General features: G+C 39.6%; 1 protein-coding gene and 1 pseudogene across 2 annotated transcripts; both read left to right on the top strand.

Annotated features, from left to right (window-relative positions):
* Nucleotides 1–1611: 1611 nt before the first annotated feature.
* Nucleotides 1612–14797, top strand: LOC137970273 (collagen triple helix repeat-containing protein 1-like). Of its 2 annotated transcripts, XM_068816793.1 has the most exons (4): nt 1612–1724; nt 5698–5834; nt 7364–7636; nt 12180–14797. In XM_068816793.1, the coding sequence occupies exons 2-4, from the start codon at nt 5736–5738 to the stop codon at nt 12528–12530; spliced, it is 723 nt and encodes a 240-aa protein (XP_068672894.1). In that variant the 5' UTR covers nt 1612–1724; nt 5698–5735; the 3' UTR covers nt 12531–14797. The 2 variants fall into 2 exon arrangements, with proteins under 2 accessions (XP_068672894.1, XP_068672895.1); XM_068816794.1 differs by lacking the exon at nt 5698–5834 and having other exon boundaries at nt 1625–1724.
* Nucleotides 14798–17223: 2426 nt separating this feature from the next.
* Nucleotides 17224–19273, top strand: LOC137971880 (collagen triple helix repeat-containing protein 1-like; annotated as a pseudogene).

The raw sequence follows: 19273 nt of genomic DNA, 5'->3' as shown, positions 1-19273 counted from the left end.
TAAAACAAATTACATCATTAAATTAGAATAATTACTACTATAAAACATATATAGAACATATAAAAAACCCAAGCTAAATACACTTTTACACAATAGAACTAGTTGTAAATTAAAATGTAAAACTAAATGCGTATGTGAGCTCGGACGCTAAGATAAATAAGTAAATATGCGCACGTCCAGTTAACAGCAGCATAAGCGGCATTCCCTCCCACATCCTTCAAGAATTGATGTCATATCCTTTTTAGGTATCATTGTCCTAAAAGCTGCCAAAGTTTTAATATTTCTAATATTTATGCGCATACTCAATAGGGAAAACTTGTACGTATATACTCCTAGGCCTAGTCGTCGTCGTCTTCCGATTTTAAGGTCTCTACGACGACAACAACGACGACGATGATGATGATCCACTCTCGGCTTCTGGGATGTTGAAATTATCTCCTTCGAAACGTTAAAGTGTCTTTACTTTTATGGCCGCTCATACATTTATAATACAATTGATTTTATTCTACAGGATTGCGTGTTCACCATGAAAGTCTTTGATACAGCTCTTCATATGGCCTGGTCTGGTATTTACTTTGCGAGATTATGGCTGCACGAAATTCTGTAAAAGCTGGTACTTCACTTTTAACGGTACTGAATACTCGGCTGAATCATTGCTCGGCTCCCCTACTTATTGATGATCACTTCCCCAAATTAACGATTATCTTTAATTCCTAATTTGCTTTGAATTTACTATTATCGTCCATTTAGGACACTGTGCCTCAGGCTATTATCGTCCATTTAGGACACTGTGCCTCAGGACTTGTCGTAGAAGAGAAAATAAGGAAAACAAAATCATATCCGTGGATTGGATCTGAACCTGGAGTTTCAACTCAATGAAAACCTCTTCCTTCCGCTTCAACACTGAAGATCAAGACACCACGCTTCAAAAAACAAAATTTATTAAAGTCTCTCAAAGAATATCACTGCTGAAGAGTAATTAGGTCTAAGCTAGATTAATTGGGCGTTAGGCGTAAGTTTTGATTTTAAAATGTTTAGCTTTGTCGAAAAATTTAGTAATAGACCTTTTGCAGTGTTTAATATTGTATTTTGCTGAGTGATAATACGGCATTATCAAATATTGCTTAAAATATTGTTCCTGAGAAGCTGGTGGTGTGGTGGTCAAGTGGTTACGTGACATGTCATTCAAAAATTCTAGGTTCGAGTAATTTGCCAAAAAAGGTTTTTTTTATTTTTGGAAATTCATTCCAACAGGAAACACAATAGTTCATTTTCCACCACCTCTGGTATATCGTTGTTAAAAATATGTGCCCACAGAGCACAGTAGGCGTGAAGTTTGGTATTTCCCTTCGTTTTTCGTAGTACATTTACTTCCATGTCAAGACTGTTAACTTGTTATGAATGTTTCTTGTCCGAAGTCCATCCTTGTTTCTTTATACTGATCTATTTTTATGCTATGAGACTCACTGAACTCAACTGACTTTTATGAATTGTTTGTAGGCGCTGGGACTTTGGTCTCAGGGGCGTGAACTCGTTAAATACTCAAAGAATTTTTCTTGTCCAAAGATCATTGGACTCAGTCATACGGATCTATTTTAATGCTAGGAAAGGCTGAACCCAAGTCACTCTTCTGAGTTGTTCGTGAGCGTCGAGTCGTCTACAGTGATTTGTTTGATTGAGAAGGTACGAAAATTAAGGAAACGTACACTCACGGGTAGTCTCAGGTATGACGTTTTGTATCTCTTGTTTTTTAGTGTTCCCAAGGAACTCTAATTCACCTCAGTTATAACATCGTCTTTTTCTCGGAACAGCCTTGCTTGTCGTTTCCTTCAGAAGCAAGGAATCGATAGTGTTTGCATAACGTAAGGGAAGTATCACGTGGATAATTCTCGTGGGCTACCGAAACTGCAATTTATCGTTTTCCTAATGCGAAGGATCATGATTTAACATGTAAGACTTATGACTAACCGACAAGGCTCTTGTGAGAGTCAGACACTTGATAAAATTAACCTAAAAATAAACGGTGCATGCGCGTTGCTGCCAGATTAAGAACTCTGCAAAGGTTTTCGATTACGTCATACAGAAGTGGTGTCCGTGTCCCGCTGCTAGCGTGTAACACCTGATCAAACACAAGCACTGCGCGTGCTTTGATGTTCAGAGAGCAAATCTACTCCAGTTCGCATTCATTTTCACGGCAAGTTGTGCTTTAGGAGCTTTTACTCCTCGATCAATGATTATACCTGAAGTCAACTGACTTCCTGTCGAAAAACATCGTATTATTTCATTGTTGGCGAGAGATTGCGCAATTTCTTCTTCCATACGTCTTTCAATATATACAGCTTACTTGTAAGATTAAAAAAATAAACACACATTTGAAAGCCTTTGATAGACTAATTAAGGACGGCGCCTATTAAATCAAAGGTATTTTTGCCTCGTTTTATGATTATGCAGGAAATGAAGATCTTAACAAGTGCCATAGAAATGCAAAAGGAAAATTGGGAGTAACAACGTATTTTTCCAAGATAATTCATGAATAATTTTTATTTATTTATTTATTTATTTAGCTTCGCCTAACTTGAATACAATATATATATATACATATATATATATATATATATATATATATATATATATATATATATATAATATAAGTAAAAAGTAGAAAAAAAAAATTATTAGGCGGGGAGACCACTACAGCATATATAGCCAATTACAGTGGATCCCTCGTTAATTATTTATTTGCAAAAAGCTTTAAGATACAAAGCAATGTATGGCGTTCTTTCTCAAATTGAAGCTTAATTATCTCTCAAAAATGCATGGTTACCCCCAATTTTCTTTCTGGATAACAAGACTACTTACTAAGATCTACTTTCTCCGGATAGTTTTAAACCGCGCAAAAATATCCCTGTATTAGTGAGCATCACCGATAGGAAACCCGAGTATCTCGAGATGCGCAGAACGTATGCGCAATAACAGTGCTAGGCACCGTCCTTAACAGTATATGCCAGAAGAAATGTTTTTTTTTGGTATATTAACTTAAAGCTTTCTTCATAGCTGTATCATCTACAGGCTCAATATGAACTCGGATAATGACCACCTCCCAGATGGCTTGATAGCTCAACTGGTAGAGTACTACTCTAGTATCGCACAAGTCGGGTTCGAATCCCATTGAAGCGTGAACTTTTCAGGCTTTAACTTATTTCGCTGCGATGATCAATATTTCACTAGAAATCTTTAAGGCTGGTCACACGCTCAGATGAAAATGCAGCCTATGCATGCAGAAGCAACCCAAACCCTGTGATGATGCAATTGACCAGCTTGCAGCATATTTCAGTTAAAAGAGCAAGTGCAGCCCATTAACTCGGTCATGGGATCGAATCCCGTTCAAGGCCTGGATTTTCAAGCTTACTTGCAACTGTTTAAGGTTTTCACTAGTTAAATGTGATGATCTTCCTTCATTTGTTGTTTCTTCCGCAGTTCAAATATATAACATTTCATATATTCTCAAAATCATTTCATCGATGTCTTTCCGGATAAAACTTGAACTCGCAACTGAAGGTTGACTTTTTAAGTGTAAAATGCACATTGCAGCGTGCCCTTGGATAAATAAATTGCACTTTCGGAAAGACTATAAACCCTTTATTAGAGCTACATATTAGACAAAGACAACTTGAATCTCAAAACTTAGCTCAGTTGACAGTTATGGAAAAAAACACTGTCAAGTTATTGGACTACGACACGTACGCAATGCGTGCCTGCGTGTCTTTTTGTTAAGATATCCCGTATCTCGTCAATTCTCCCCACCCCCACCCCCCCAAATATCCCGTACCCCTATAATTTGTTACCTAAATATCCCGTATCCTGATAACCCCCAATAGGGCTTCGTTTTTTGCATTCACAGATTTCGTAACATTAATAATGAGAGTTTTTACAACAAACAACTTGAAATTAAGTTACAGATTTATCTTTCTGGTAATCTCTCGCCATTCTCCGAAACTTACCCTTAGCTGACGTTTACTGTAACTGGACAATTTGTGTAAACTGTTTTTGCGCATCCCACGGATACGTCCTTATAGGCGTCTTGTTAATGTTAGATCAGAACCAGAAGCAGTTGCAAGAAAACTTGAAAAAATGCATCCAGGCCTTGAATGCGGATACGATCCCATTACCGTAATTTTGTGCTAGACTTTCAGGGGCACCCAACGAATCTGTACCTCACATTATCTGTTCCCCAGGGGAATCTTGCTTGCTGGCAAAAATACAGGTGTTTCGATTAGCTGGCTGAGAAATTTTGTTATTGATAGAGGTTTTGCCTGGGAATTACTGACTTTTTCTAGCATTTCAACCCGAGCTGGCTGTAGCAACTCTGAAGACTGAGGACGACTAAAAAAAAAAAAAAAAGAAAACCCGTTCCCTCTCCCAGAGTAGTCACAAACATACGACGGCTGGTCAGAGTGATTGCGCTTGCGGAAAAAATCTGTTTTGTCCCGGTTTTGTCGCTTTTGTTCGGTCGTTTTGGATCGAGGGATTTGAAAGCGCGTGGAATTCCTGGCTGGGAAATAAATTTGATCAGCTGGCTGGGAAACCAACCAATTTTATCTAGCTGGCTGGGAAATTTCTTGTGTGTCTTGCTGGGAAAAAGGAACAGACAATGTTTTCCCAGCAACACTGAAAAACACCTGAAAATGCCTTAATAACATTTATCTTCATTAACTGGGGTATAATAATACATTTTACAACAAATTGGTCGTTGGGTGCCCATGGACTTTCTCTGCCAACTGAAATATCCTCAACCAGCTAGGATCTGGTCAGTTGCCAGTTCAAGTTACATCAGTAGCAGGTGAATGCTGAAATGATTTCAAGAATACTTGCGTGTTATTGAATTACGGAATGGACATGAAATGAAAGTTGGAAAAAAATATTTCTGTATGTTATTCCATTTAGCGGAGGTTGCGTGGTCCAGTGGTTAGGGCGTCGGGTTTGCATACGGCTGCCCCGGGTTCAAATCTCGTTCTAATCTCTGGTATGGATTTGTTTCCGGTTGCTCTACCACGCCTTTTAAACAGTCTACTGATTGCCTCCTATGGGTATCCATCCCCACCAGAATTCAAACTTGTTGTTCTTAAGTCCAATCCTTCAATTCAAGCATTCTCTCTTGCAATTTAAACTCGCAGTTATTAAATTCAGACAAACAATGACGTATTGAATGTCTGAATTGCCGAATTGAATGTTTGAATTGCCAAATTGAATAAACAAAAGAATAAAGAGAACATAACAATACCTAATCAACAACGCCTAATCAGAATAACATTGAATTGGTTCTTTTGTCTTCTACCACTTTGGTCCGGTACATGAAGGTCTACTTAAGGTTTGGGCTTAAAAACAACAAGTTTGAATTTTGGCGGGGATGGATACCTTTAGCCTCCTGCCAGTTGGGGTTGTTAATCGTGTTTCTGTTAAGTTTGAATTGTTTCTTTTAGGTTATTAAAAATGGTGTGATTGTGAACAGCTTGATGACCAAGTGCACTTTCACAATAAACAAAGCATTTACTTTTTTTTCTTTTACATAACACTATATATCGCTATACTTTCAAAGGGGAAAAAAAATGGGAAAATTGAAATTATTGCAACCATTGCAGATGCGGGTAATGCAAAAAGTCTATTTGGATCTTACTTCAATTTTCTCTTTTCCCACAGAATATCAGACAGAAGAAATAACCTCTATTCTCATCAAAATGTCTTGGATCTTGCTGACGCTTCTTTTCATGTCACTTCCGTATAACTGTTTTGCAGCGGGTGATAACAATACTGGTGGCCCGTCTTGCAATGACAACGTAAGCGAATAATTATACCAAATAAACCATTTTGAATGAAATAAAATCAAACATGACATGATCATAATGTCATTTTATCTCAAGGCTTGTGATAGCTGAATTAAATGCCAATTTAAGTTTCTCAGCTAGAGTAGCTAGAGTATGGGGCGCGGACATTCTCTGAAAACTAGCCAATAAAAAAGGAATAGTTCGGATAACAGCAAGTTCAGTATATCGTGCGTTCCTTCTCGCCTTCGTTCTCAGCGTGTTAAAATCCTGAAGCTTTCCCAGTGCAGTACAAGAATTTTTTTGGCGACGTCACACAGCCATGCTAGACTTACTTCCACTTTCTCTAGATCGCGAACTCAAAGACTTGGCCTTTTTTTATAAATACCTTTACTGTAGTACTGATTTAGATGTCCTGAACTACGTATCTTTTGTTTGTTACGGTCGTACAAGACAAAGTACTAAAAGTCCTTTCATCTACGCACTCCTCTTTGCAAAGCATCTACTTCACGGGCCGTACTTTAAAAGAATAGTTAATTTAAAAGGGAACCTCCACTAAAACAAGAAGACAACTTTAAACCACAGAACATAATGTTTACAATCCAAATTGTTCAAACTTTTTCCAATTAAGGCTTTTGTACCAGAAAAAAAATAATTTCAAACACGCTTGCTTTGGCTTTCAGAGTTCCCGGGTGCGGTCATATCGAATAATTGTGACGTGTCGTGGTTGCCCTATTGTTTCAGAACAAACGCTCGTTGTGTCAGAACAATAGGGCAACCACGCATGTCACAAAATTTGAAAGCAAAGCAAGCGTTTTTGAAATTCATTCCATTCAGATACAAACGCTTTCATTGGAAAAAGTTTGAAAAATTTTAATTGTAAACATTTTATTCTATGGTTTAAGGTTATTTCTCTGTTTTAATGGAGGTTTCCTATGTTGGTAAGGTAGCACCCCCAACAAGTTTTCCCTCGCCTATTGTCGATTTAACGTTTTGTCCACAAATTCAATGAAATCAATTACCCCTGCACGTGCACGCGAGTCCCTACGTTCCCATGCCACTCCTGATTTTTTTCAAACGAATGTTTGGGTATTTATTTCATTTTAATTTAGGTCTTATTCTAGGGATGGTGCCTCGCATGGGACGTTAGTCCCGTTGCACCTGTCCCTTTTGGGTTTTGCTTCTTTCTTTCTTTCTTTTTCTTTCTTATTTATTTGCTTTTCGTCGTTTCGTGTGTATATTATATATTATAAGAGAAGTACCCAATGAAGCTAACAGAAAAAAAAATCCTAACTGCTAACGTTTGAATTTATGGTGGGCTTTAGCTCTTGGATATACACTGTTTCTTTTATTCAGTACACACACATCAACTTAATATAAACTGCATTTTTTTTGAAAATGTTTATCACCGCTGTTTGTATTTTATTCTTAAATGGAAAGGTTTCTTCAGCTGCAACATCCAGCTAATGTGCTTACAATTTTAAGAGTAATCTATCAACAGATAGATAAAGATATCAGTAAGTTTTGTTTGCTTTCCGATCCAGCAAGTCTCGTCGATTTGCCGCTGTGGTATTCCCGGCATGCATGGCAAGCCTGGATCCCCAGGATTGCCAGGCCGCGATGGACGGGACGGCCGTGACGGGTTAAAAGGGGATCAGGGACAAAGTGGAGCGGCTGGTGTCCAGGGTCCTCCCGGTCAAAAAGGAGAGCGAGGAGAGACTGAGGCAAGTGGAGCTTCAGGTGTGATGCCCTTCAAGAACTGGAAGGAATGCGCCTGGAAAAACATTGACGATGAGAAAGATAATGGCCTGATTAAGGTGAGCTGAGCAACGGAATACACCAATCTAGACCCCAGCGCTCTTTTCTTGACCGAGGGAGAGAAGAGCGCTGGGGAACCCTGAAACAAAATGTCTTCTCATTGGGTTTCGTGAAGAACAACCAAAAGCTTCTCTAATTGGTGCAGTGGAGTGAGCAGGCGCCGTAGGGTTCAAATAGCCAATTTTTGGCTTCAAGAACCCTACGTCGCATGTTCTCCTAGATAGAGTTTCCCAGAGCGTTGTGTCCATCCAAGGCTCTGGTGACGAGAATGTGGAATAGACACACCATTATAAGCATCAATAAAAGCAAGGTGACACACGCTAACACCAACCCAGTCTGGCTAACACATCACGCATGCGCACAACCATTTCACCCGGTCAATTAGCAGCCATGGACAGCTGTTTCGGCCTTTTGGGCATGGCGTGGCTAATTTACCAGGCGGATGATTTTAGCACCCCTTTAACGGGCAGCTTCACATGACATGCGTGTGGTAAGCTGGGTTGGGAACAGCAAAACTGTTCTCCCACAGCAAGCGTGTGGGAAGGTGTATCACATAAATCTGTAAGCAGGCTCTAGTGTTTGAGAATTTTGAAGCAAGCAACCGTAGACAATCTTCCTGTAGGTGTGCATTGGATCAGTTACGACGATCTGATTGGCGTAATTGCAAGTTGAGTAGCTAAATATTTTGATGCAACATAGATTTGATTTTAGTGGTGTACTGTATTTCGGCTGGCCAAATCAGCGTTCTTCACGTACAATGAGAGCTTCTAAGTACATAAACACAGTAAATGGGTGTTGACGTCAGTGGCGGATCCAGACCTTGAGCTAAGGGGGGGGGGGGGGGGGGGCCTCCCCTAGGTCCGCCACTGGACGTAATACTGGAAAAATGTGACAAAATATGGAATTCAAATACTAAGAATAACGGAAAAATAACGGAAGTGACTGTAAATAATCAACTAAAATTTAATACGTTTCTTCGTGGATATTAAGACCGTTGGGATCAATTATCCTGTCTTTTGATACTAAAACAAAAAGCTTCCCTGGCCTTACGGATCAAGTCTTTGTTGGAAAACATTTTTTCGATAGGAATTAATTGCTTGTCCTTAGAAATGTTGTGAGGAGAGGAGATTGAGTAAATGTTCTGCGCCTATAGTAGGTTTGGGTTTGGTGTTAGCGTTATCTAAAGTGCGGCGGTGTTCATTAAAACGGTCTTTTTAAACGTCGTGTAGTTTCTCCTATGTACTGTAGATGGCATCTGTTACATTGAATCATGTAGATAAGGTTTTAGTTTGGCAAGTTATGTGGGAATTAATGGAGCGTGTTTCGCCGGTAGAGGAGAATGTGTAGTTGGTTAGTCCATGGAAAACGTAAGGACCGGTAGCGCAGTTTTTGCCACAGCGAAAACAACCGGAAAGAAGTGCGGAATTAGAATGAGTTACATTAGGGGACAGTTTAGCTGTTACCAGCAGATCTCGAAGGTTAGGGGATCGTCTGAAAGCCACAACTGGTAGATGCAGGAAATCAGTTTTGCAGCGGTCAGAGGAAAGAATTAGATTGTAGTGTTTTTTCATTACGTTGAAGATGGAAGGAAGTGATGGATTATAGGTCGTTATGAAAGGTATGCGTTCAGGTTTGTTTATCTGTTAAGCTTGTAGGGTATGTATGCGGGAAATATCCGCCGAGCGTTGTATTTGTTTAGTAACAAAGTCGCGTTTGTAACCTCGTTTCATAAGGTATGTCGTTAGTTTAGTAGTGCGAATCTTGAACGTTTCGTCTGTAGAACAAATTCGTCGCGATCGTAGGCGGAGTGCTAGGCTGAAAGGGATGGCTTTTTTGTGTGTAGAGGATGACAAGAAGAATGAAGTAAATGTTGATGATTGTCCGTGGGTTTCGTGTATAGGTCTGTATTTATGCTTCCGTCCCTAGTAAGTGAGGCGTTAACGTTAAGGAAAGGAACATTGGTCTGAGAGTGTGAGCTGGTGAATTTTATGGTAGGGTTAATGCTATTGAGATATAGTCGATGAAAATTTTTAGGTTTTCGGGACTTTCAGTCCAGATCATAAAAATGTCATCGATGTATCTCAACCAAGTGTGGGGTGAAATGAGGCGTCCTTAAAGAATTTTTTACGAAATACCCAAGGAAAAGGTTAGCAAAAGAGTGCGCTATTTTTGTGCCCATAGCTGTGCGGTCTATTTGAAGGTAGTGGCTATCATTAAAAGTGAAGTTATTCATGGTGAGAATCACGCGGATGAGGTCGCAAATAGTGCCAGTAGGGATGATGGTGTTGTGAGGATCAATGCGTAAAAAATGATTACAAGCATTAATACCTTCATTATGTGGAATATTGGTGCATAAAGATGAGACGTCAAGGGTTAATAATTATCAATTAGAGGGTAATTTGCCAATGGTAAGGAGTTTATTGAGAAAATCATAAGTGTCTAACATAAGATGGTAGTTTGTGGACAAGAGGTTGAAGATTAATGAAATTGTTAAGAAGGCCTCTATGGGATTATATTTTTTGATTCAACTTAAGAGAGCCAATATTGCTCGCACTGATCTAGGGCTTTTTTACTCTAGTTGTATTAGATCAATCATGGACTATGCGGTACCGGTTTTTCACTACAGTTTGCGTAGATATTTAATGCGAGAATTTGAACATGTACAGAAGAGAGCAATGTCCATCATCTGTCCTGGTCATGGCTATCATGAGGCCCTCGATATTATTAACTTTAAGGAATCAGCCATCCATCATGACGAAATACGTGAGACACTTTTCGACGCGATTGTAAATGACAACAATCACCGCCTTTATAAGTTACTACCAGCAACGCATGAAACTACTTATTTGTTAAGGCGCGTGCGACCTTTTAACGTACCACGCTTCAAAACCGACCGTTTTAAGAATAGTTTTATTATCTCTTCATGTCTTGAAGCGAACTCAGCCTAGAGCAGTTCCCTTTTTAGCTGAGTGGACCCTTTTAATAATTAGATAGTTAATAATTAAATGAATGTAACTTTTTTTATCTTCTTTATGTAAGTAAATACGCAATTCAGTTTTTTAACTGCTATGTATTTATGAATAAATAAACTTCAAACTTCGGATATGTGTTCACTGGGGTGACTATTGGATGAAACAATGGGGCGTACTGGGTTACCGGGCTTGTGTACTTTGGGAAGAATGTAAAAACGTCCTGGTTTTACGTTAGGTTGTATGAGGTATTGTTTTGTCTTCTCGTCAATGAGGTCGTCAGTGTACATTCTGTTTACGTATATGATTCAATGTAACAGAATGCCATCCATACAGTACATAAGAAAATAACATAAGGAGAAACTTAACGACGTTTAAAAGACCGTTTTAATAAAGACCGCCGCACTTTAGATAACGCTAATACCAAATCCAAACCTACTTCAATCGCAGAACATTTCCTCTCCTCTCCCCACAACATTTCTAACAACATGCAGTTAATTTCTATCAAAAAAATATTTTCCAACAGAGACTCGATCCGTAAGGCCAGGGAAGCTTTTTTTAAATATCAAAAGGCAGGATAACTGATCCCAACGGTCTTAATATCCACGAAGAAACGTATTAGACTTCAGTTTATTATTTACAGTCACTTTCGTTATTTTTCCGTTACTCTTAGCATTTGAATTCAAATTTGTTGTAACTACCATATTTTATCACATTCTTCCAGTATTACGTCAACATCCATTTACTATATAATTATATGTACATAGAAGCAATCCAATGTAAAATCTCATTGTACCTGAAGAAGGCTGGTTTAGCCAGCCGAAATAAAGTACACGATTAAAATCAAATCTACGTTGTATCGGCTCTTGTTCAATATATTTAGCTTCTAGTGTTTGGCTTTCGCATTCAAGTACTACTCTCTTTCTTTGTAATGAAGTCCTAAATCTAATAACATTTTACTCCAAAGGTAATAAACTCTTAAGAGTGACATTAGGCCTTAAAAGTACTGACGTCATGCTAACTTCATTAAGAACTGGACGGAATGCGCATGGAACGTGAACAATGGCAAAGATAATAATGACCTGATTATGATTAGTAAACAGTCACTCAAGAAAGTTCAATTTTAATGTGCAAAACACATGTGCACGTCATTTCCTGGAAGAGGACATTTCTCGTGAAGTAAACAGATGTGTTAATCTGTTTAGGAGAATTAAATTTCTTCATTTGAATAATTAATGTTCGATAGATCAAACAATTGAGTATTTGCCACAGAGAGAAAAGGAAAACTATTCCAGGTAAAATCTTTGATCCCGACCTTTCTTGAAATTTAGACGGATTTGTTTTGGCTAAAACTTACACTTCAGGGTTTGTTTAGTGATCCCTTATTTTTATCTTTTCTGGAATTTCATTTTTTCCAATGCTTTGCATAACTATATTAGCGCAACTAATAATCATAATAAAATGATAATAGAAATAATAGTATAGTGATTTATTCCCGACTTTTGGGAGCTGAAATTATCTCTACTTTTATGGCCGCTCATACATTTAATATAAGACGATTTTTATTACCCAGGATTGCGTGTTCACCAAGAACTTCTCTGATACAGCTCTTCATGTGGCCTGGACTGGTACTCTTCGAGTTGCAAGCTGCTCAGATTGCTGTAAACGCTGGTACTTCACTTTCAACGGTGCTGAATGCTCGGCTCCCCTTCCTATTGATGGTATTGTGTACTTAGCCTTGGGGGGTCAAAATACTCATCGCGTCCGCCATATTGAGGGGCACTGCAACAACATTCACAAGGGAAAGGTGCGCGTGGGATTCTGGGTTGGCAATAGCCCTAGCTATGGAAATGCTAATGCCAACACAGGTTTTAATGCAGTGTCCCGGATCTTTGTAGAGGAAATTCCTAAACCTCAAGCTTAGATAACAGCATAAAAGCTTCAGTCCGGCAAAACCTCTTTAAAGGGACATAAATCATTAAATGTATAGATCGATGTGATCTGAAATGTTTCTTATTACTATCGGGAGTCTATTAAACAGCGTTGCCGCCGAGTGCTGGAAGGATCCTGATTATTTAGGAATGGAGAATACGGGTGCTATTGATGATCTTAAATTATAAGCAGTTACTTGATGCAGACTAAGTTTCAGATACTCAGGAAAGCTATTTTTGTCGTATAATGATTTATGAGCGAGTTTGAGAATATTGAATTCAACGTTTTCTTTAACTGGTAACCAGTTTAACTTCATAACATCCTCGAGATCTGCATATTTTCTTGTAACAAAGCCAGCACACGCATTCTGTAGGCGTTGGAGACGCTTTTCTTGATAAACAGGCAAGGGATAAAATACCGTGCAGGCATAGTTCAGGTGTGAGAGAACTAAGCTCTCTGCGAGATGCTTCCTGACGTGGAAGGGCGCAAGGTTATTGAGCTTACGCAGAACGGATAGAGTCCCATATGACGAACTTAATAGAGACTCCACATGTGTGTTCCATGAGAGTTGTTGATCTATGTGGACGCCCAATAGCTTAGTACAGGAAATTCTCTTTAGCGCAGAGTCCCCGCAAACGATAGGAAGATCTCGTTCTTCTAAACTATGATAGCGTGCAATCTGAGGTGTGGAGATAAGCATCCAGTTTGTTTTGGTTGGGTTCAGATTACAGTTATTAGAATAGTTCTTCAGAATTGCGATGGTTTTATTTATTTGAGCTGCTGAGGAGTCCAAGTCGCCGGGCTTCGAGTGGACATAGAAAGTCGTATCGTCAGCGTGCTGATAACAATTACACTGTAATTCCCTCTGAAGATCAGCGACGTAGAGATTAAAAATAACTGGTCCAAGAATGGAACCTTGCGGGACGCCAAATTCAACTGTAGCCATGTCCGACTTTCTGTCATCTATTTGCACCATCTGTCTTCGATCAGTAAGGTAGTCAACCATCCATAGTAAGAATTCCTAAGAGAAACCGAGGTTGTGCATCTTGGTAAGGACAGATTTGAATTGGACGGTGTCGAATGCTTTGCTGTAGTCTGCACAGACCATTAATGTCACCTCCCCTCTGTTTGACGCTCGTATCAGGGCGTCGCGAATTCCTAATAGAACACTGGTAGTGGAATGTCCTTTGCGGAACCCCGAGATGGTTGGACCAAGAAGAGCTTCCTCGTTTATATATTCAGTAAGCTGGTGGAGCACTAAGCGTTCAAGCACTTTAGAGAGCGTTGGCAGGATATACACGGGACGGTGATCAGCATCACATCGAGGTTCATTAACCTTGGGGGATCGGAGAAATTCTTGCTATCTTCCATAGTTTGGGAAAACTCGATGTCACAACGCATCTGTTGATTATATATGTTATAGGGCCAGAGATGTAATCCTTTGCCAGTTTCACAAACTTCACCGGTATCTGATCCATGCCAGTTAACATGTCAGAACGAAGTTTGTTGATTTCTTGATCCACATCTTGTCTCGAGACACAACGCAATTTGAAAGAAGAGCGGAAAGGCATTGGCTTCTCTGAAAAGGAGTGTACAAGTTCTATTAGGTCCGATCTTTCATCTAGTTTAGTGCCTAGTGTCCTTTCATTGGTTTTAATAAAGAATTCGTTCAGTCTATCCGGGTCCGCTTGAAGAGGTTTGGGGCAAGGATGGAGAATACGATGAATGATCCTCCAAACTTCCTTAGGTCGTTTGGAAGAGAGTGCGTTGGTTATGAACGACCGTTTAGACTTATTAATTACAGATTTAAGTTTGTTACGCACTTCTCTAAACGCATCCCAAGAGTCATCGGTGTTCTTTTCACGAGCTTCACGTTCCAATTTTTCACACTCCACCTGCAACTTGCGTATCTGATCGGAGTTCATCCATGGCGCAGGAGGGCGTGTGACCTTCATCCTCTTAAGGGGCGCATGTCTATCAATGCACTCGCCAAATAGTGTGTTGAACCCCCGCACCATATCGTCCGGTGAGTCCAAGCCATAAATAACGGACAGAGGCAGACAAACACAGTCCTTGACAAATTCATTTGCATTCAGGTTCTTCTCCAATCTGATCGATTTGTACCGCGGCTGATAAACAACGAGTATACATTTATATCATCGCGGATAACGGCCACATTCGTATATTGGTACGAAAACTTCGTATAAAATTCTGCTGAATAAAAAGCCGGATTACAAATTAAAGTTTCCTCTGAGTATGATTCTTGTTCTCTTGACTTTCTGTGTATGTTTTTCTTCACATTAATATTTTCACAATGTGTAGTCAGGAGAGATTTTCCCACTCTTCTCAAAATCAAAGTTTGGAGATTCGTCAAAAAATGTTAAATCTACCACAAAGGCCATTTTTATCACTTCATGCAGAACAGCAAAACCGCCAAGTCTTAAGGCTGGTTTTCACAAGCGACGGAGTCGGAGTCGGAGTCGTAATCAGAAGCGCAGAGCGATACGATGTTAGTGAAAATCAAAATGTCGGAGATCCAGTGAAAACTGCATTTTCGGAGTTGCAAGCAGAAGAGGAAGAATAAACCAATCACGATGCTCGATTCCAAGCATTTTGATTGGTTGGTTCTTCCACTTCTGCTGCCGACTCCAACGATCTAGTTTTCACTGGAGCATAAGCGACGGAGTCATAAGCGGTGTCGGAAGAAAATGGAAACGTTCTGATTCTTCTGACTCCGATTTCGTCGAGCTTAAACTCTGACCCCGTCGCTAGTGAAAACCAGCCTTTACGTTTCACCACGTCATTAGAACTGACAAATCAGGTGGTTTTTTTTTCTAAAAATAGCTGTTCAGTATGACCACACGCTAAAAGTAGATCGCTTGAAAAATTATCATTGAAAGATACCATATAAGGCGGATATATTTTCTTACCTTATCCTCTCTTGGTGTAGTAAAATCGACTTTTGACCTCCATTATATTTGTTGCACGAGGATAAAATTAAAGGAATCACAAAAACTGGTAGGTAGTGAGTTGACTGGCAAAGCGATTAATGCGGAGCTTGTTTAACACTACAGCTGAACATGAAATGTTAATAAACTTGGCAACCCAAAAATTCCATTATCAGCTGAATTTTTCGGTTATTAATTTGTCAGTTTTTCAGTTCTAGATCTTTGTTAGCAAACGTACCAGGAATTTCTCTGCGCTATCGGTTAAAAACAGAAATATTGAGTTGATTCAAAGTTGACCACTAACACACCCATAGTTTGCGTTTTCCCTCCTCCCAGTCCAGAAATGATTTAAGGCACTTTTTAATAATGAAGAGGAATTGAAAATCCGGAATTTAGACTGTGGCATGGAAAACCGATATTAATAACGAGAAACTTTAAGATATGTCTAGAAATGCACATAATTTGATGCAAGCGTCACGAAGTGTCCCCTTGCTCTTCTTCTCAACTTCAACATCAGCCGTGTCTGGGATGACATATACTTTATTTACCGGAATGGAGGTCCGTCCGTAGGGGAAAAAAACCTTGCCCGAGGTCTCGAGAACGGTAAATAACGGGATCCCGTTAAAGCCACCTAGATTTTTCAGGTATTTATAGGAGACAAATGAAATGAATATATAGTGTCTCATTCGTCTATAAGAGACAATTGCTTAAATTATCCTGATAAGATGGAGGATCACTTCTCCCTTTTATCTATCATGACCCGCACTGCAAATATATACTAGATCCTTAGTTGGACAAACCATAGTTATCCACTTCAAAGCGTTTTCTGACCGAGCGGGGAATGGATTCCAAGAAACACGCAAGCAAATTACCCGCGCGAAAAAAAGGCTCGCCATGTGGTGTCCAGGGAGGGCGCGGTGGTGAGAGCACTTGTCTCCCACCGATGAGACCCGGGTTCAACTCCTAGCCTCGGCGACTTATGTGGGTTGAGTTTGTTGGTTCACTACTCTGCACCGAGAGGTTTGTCTCCGGATAATACGATTTTCCCCTTGCCTCAAAATCCAACATTTGACTTGATTTGCGTTTATTGTCAATTTCAATTAGTGTTCCAGCGCTAGAACGACTAGGCAGTGAAATAAAGTTCCTTTCCTTTCCTTTTAGCTAAAAATCGCGAAAACCGGAATGTAGGTGACGTTCCCTGATTTTTGATATACAATCAAGATTCGTCATTTCGCGTTCTCAAAGGAAATTTCAAAGAAAATTATCCGGTGGAACTCTTATCTTAATATTTTTCTTACATCTTTTCAATAAGTAACTTAAGTTGCACCAGATATTTTTTCCATATATTACTTATTACGCTAATGATTTTGAAAAAAGAATGCTAGAATTGTTTTTAGATATATTTATTGAAAACTGAATTTTAAAGGTTCTTAATGCAGTGCCATACAGTTGCCATGGCAACAACCAAGGCCTTGAAGACGCCCTTAATTACCTTACAATAGTTCAATGTACAGATATTAAACTGTGACGTTGCCTTTCTGATAGCATTTAATCTTTTAACGTTGTGCACCCATTGCTAATTGCAGAAACCGTTTCGATCCTCCATGATGACAACATTTTTGGGGGAAAGGTTTTAAAGCAACAAAATGATTGGGAAGAAGATAGAGTAAAAGTGATAGTAAAACATGCAATGATAAATTGATCAAATTAAATGTTATCAGATCCCAGCGAAACGAAATGGTTCATTTTCGAAGTAATTCAACCCCGACCTTGGTGTTTTCACTTGTGTTTGCGATCCTGAGTTACTTTGCAGCAGCGAACAACAAGAGCAGCCAACAACCCATCATTGCGGTGAGCAAAAACTAAACCGCTGGTTCAGTATACCAAACTAAATGACTTGTTTTCTCAATTAGGGATACATTGATAAAAATTAGCGAGTCACCCCAAAACAAAAGAAGTTTTCCATGGGGAGGGGAGGGTGAAAGGGACGCTGTGGTGGGTGGATTTTGAGTAAGTTTGAAGTGGAGGTGTCACTCGTTTTGCATGAATTTTTACAACTGGTTAGAACTTAGATTTAGCTTTAACTGTGAATAATCAGGGAATTTATTCCTCCTCTTTTTTTCCTTTCAAACAAACAGCCTGCTCCCCTTTTCTATGGAGGCATTCCTGGAATGCATGGAAAGCCCTGGGTGCCCTGGGTTACCAGGCCGTGACGGAAGAGATGGCCGTGAAGGGGCCAAAAGAGACCAAGGACAACCCGGTAAGGCTGGATCCCAGGGACCTCGTGGGGTAATGGGTCCTGCTGGTGCGAATGGAAAGGATGGCGCAAAGGGAGAACGCGGTGTCCAGGGACCTCCCGGCCAAAAAGGAGAGCGAGGAGAGGGTGGTGAAAGTGGAGCTATAGGTGTGATGGCTTTTAAAAACTGGAAGGAGTGCGCCTGGAATAACGTGAAGGATGGCAAAGACCATGGCCTGATTAAAGTTGGCAATACATTGCCTTTTTTATAACAGAGAAGACATGTTTATATCGTTGGTAAACAGTGACTGTCGCTGAAGAAAGCGAAACACATGTGCACGTCATTTCCCGGAAGAGGCCATTTCTCGTGAAGTAAACAGATAAACTAATCTGCTTAGTAGATGTAAATTTCTTCTATTAAATAAAAAAAATGAACAGATTTAAGAGTTGAATATTTGCTACAGAAAAACAAGGAAAACAATTCGAGGTAAAATCTTTGATTCACCTTGCCTGAAATTTACACAGATATGCTTTTCCAAAAACTTACACTTCATGCAGGCGGGTTCCTTTAGTGATCCCTTGTTTTATCTTTTCTGTAAATTCATTTTTTTTTTTCCTTATTGATTTCTATAATGATTTTTTTTCACAATGACTGCAAAATTCTCGAGCGCTCATTGGCTAATTTTTATTGTCAATAAGCGGACAGACATAAATTTATAATTTATGCGATATTGACGCGACATTGCTTGCGTCAGATTGAATGAAATTGAAGTTTCTCGCATTTTTCTATCGCGTTCTTCTCGTATTTTGACTTAATTTTGACCCCTCTGCCTTTTCGGTATTGTAAAATAAAAATAAATTGATGTCAGTTTTCCATGCGCCTGTCCTGTTATTGACAATGAATTTCGTGATAACATTGTGAAAGTAGCTGTGGATCCACGAGGCGATAGCCGAGTGGATCCGCACTGCAACTAAGACTGCGACTATGTTTTGACGAAATTCATGATCAATAACAGGACAGACGCATGAAAAACTGACATCAATTTGTTAAAGTGCAACTAATAGTCATCATCGAAGGATAATTAAAAATTATTGTACGGTGATCTAGATGTAACACTGACTTCTCTGAGCTAAATCATCTCTACCTTTATGGCCTCTCATACATTACTCCTGAAGTCGATTTTTATTACACAGGATTGCATGTTCACCAAGAACTTCTCTGATACAGCCCTTCATGTGGCCTGAACTGGTGGTTTTCGAGTTGCAGGCTGCACGAATTGCTGTAAACGCTGGTACTTCACTTTCAACGGTGATGAATGTTCTGCTCCCCTCCCTACTGATGGTGTTGTGTTCTTAGGCGTGGTAAAATCTCAAGAACCTCACGGCGTTCGCCATATTGAAGGGCACTGCAACAACATTCACAAGGGAAGGGTGCGTGTGGGATTCTGGGTCGGCAATTGTCAAGGACTTGGAAATGTTGATGCCCACACAGGTTGGAATTCAGTGTCCCGGATCTTTGTAGTGGAGAAAGTTCCTAAACCTCAAGCTTAG

The sequence above is a fragment of the Montipora foliosa genome, chromosome 9, assembly GCF_036669935.1.
Source record: "Montipora foliosa isolate CH-2021 chromosome 9, ASM3666993v2, whole genome shotgun sequence".
NCBI classification, from domain to species: domain Eukaryota; kingdom Metazoa; phylum Cnidaria; class Anthozoa; order Scleractinia; family Acroporidae; genus Montipora; species Montipora foliosa.
This window is presented reverse-complemented; position numbering and strand designations above follow the sequence as displayed.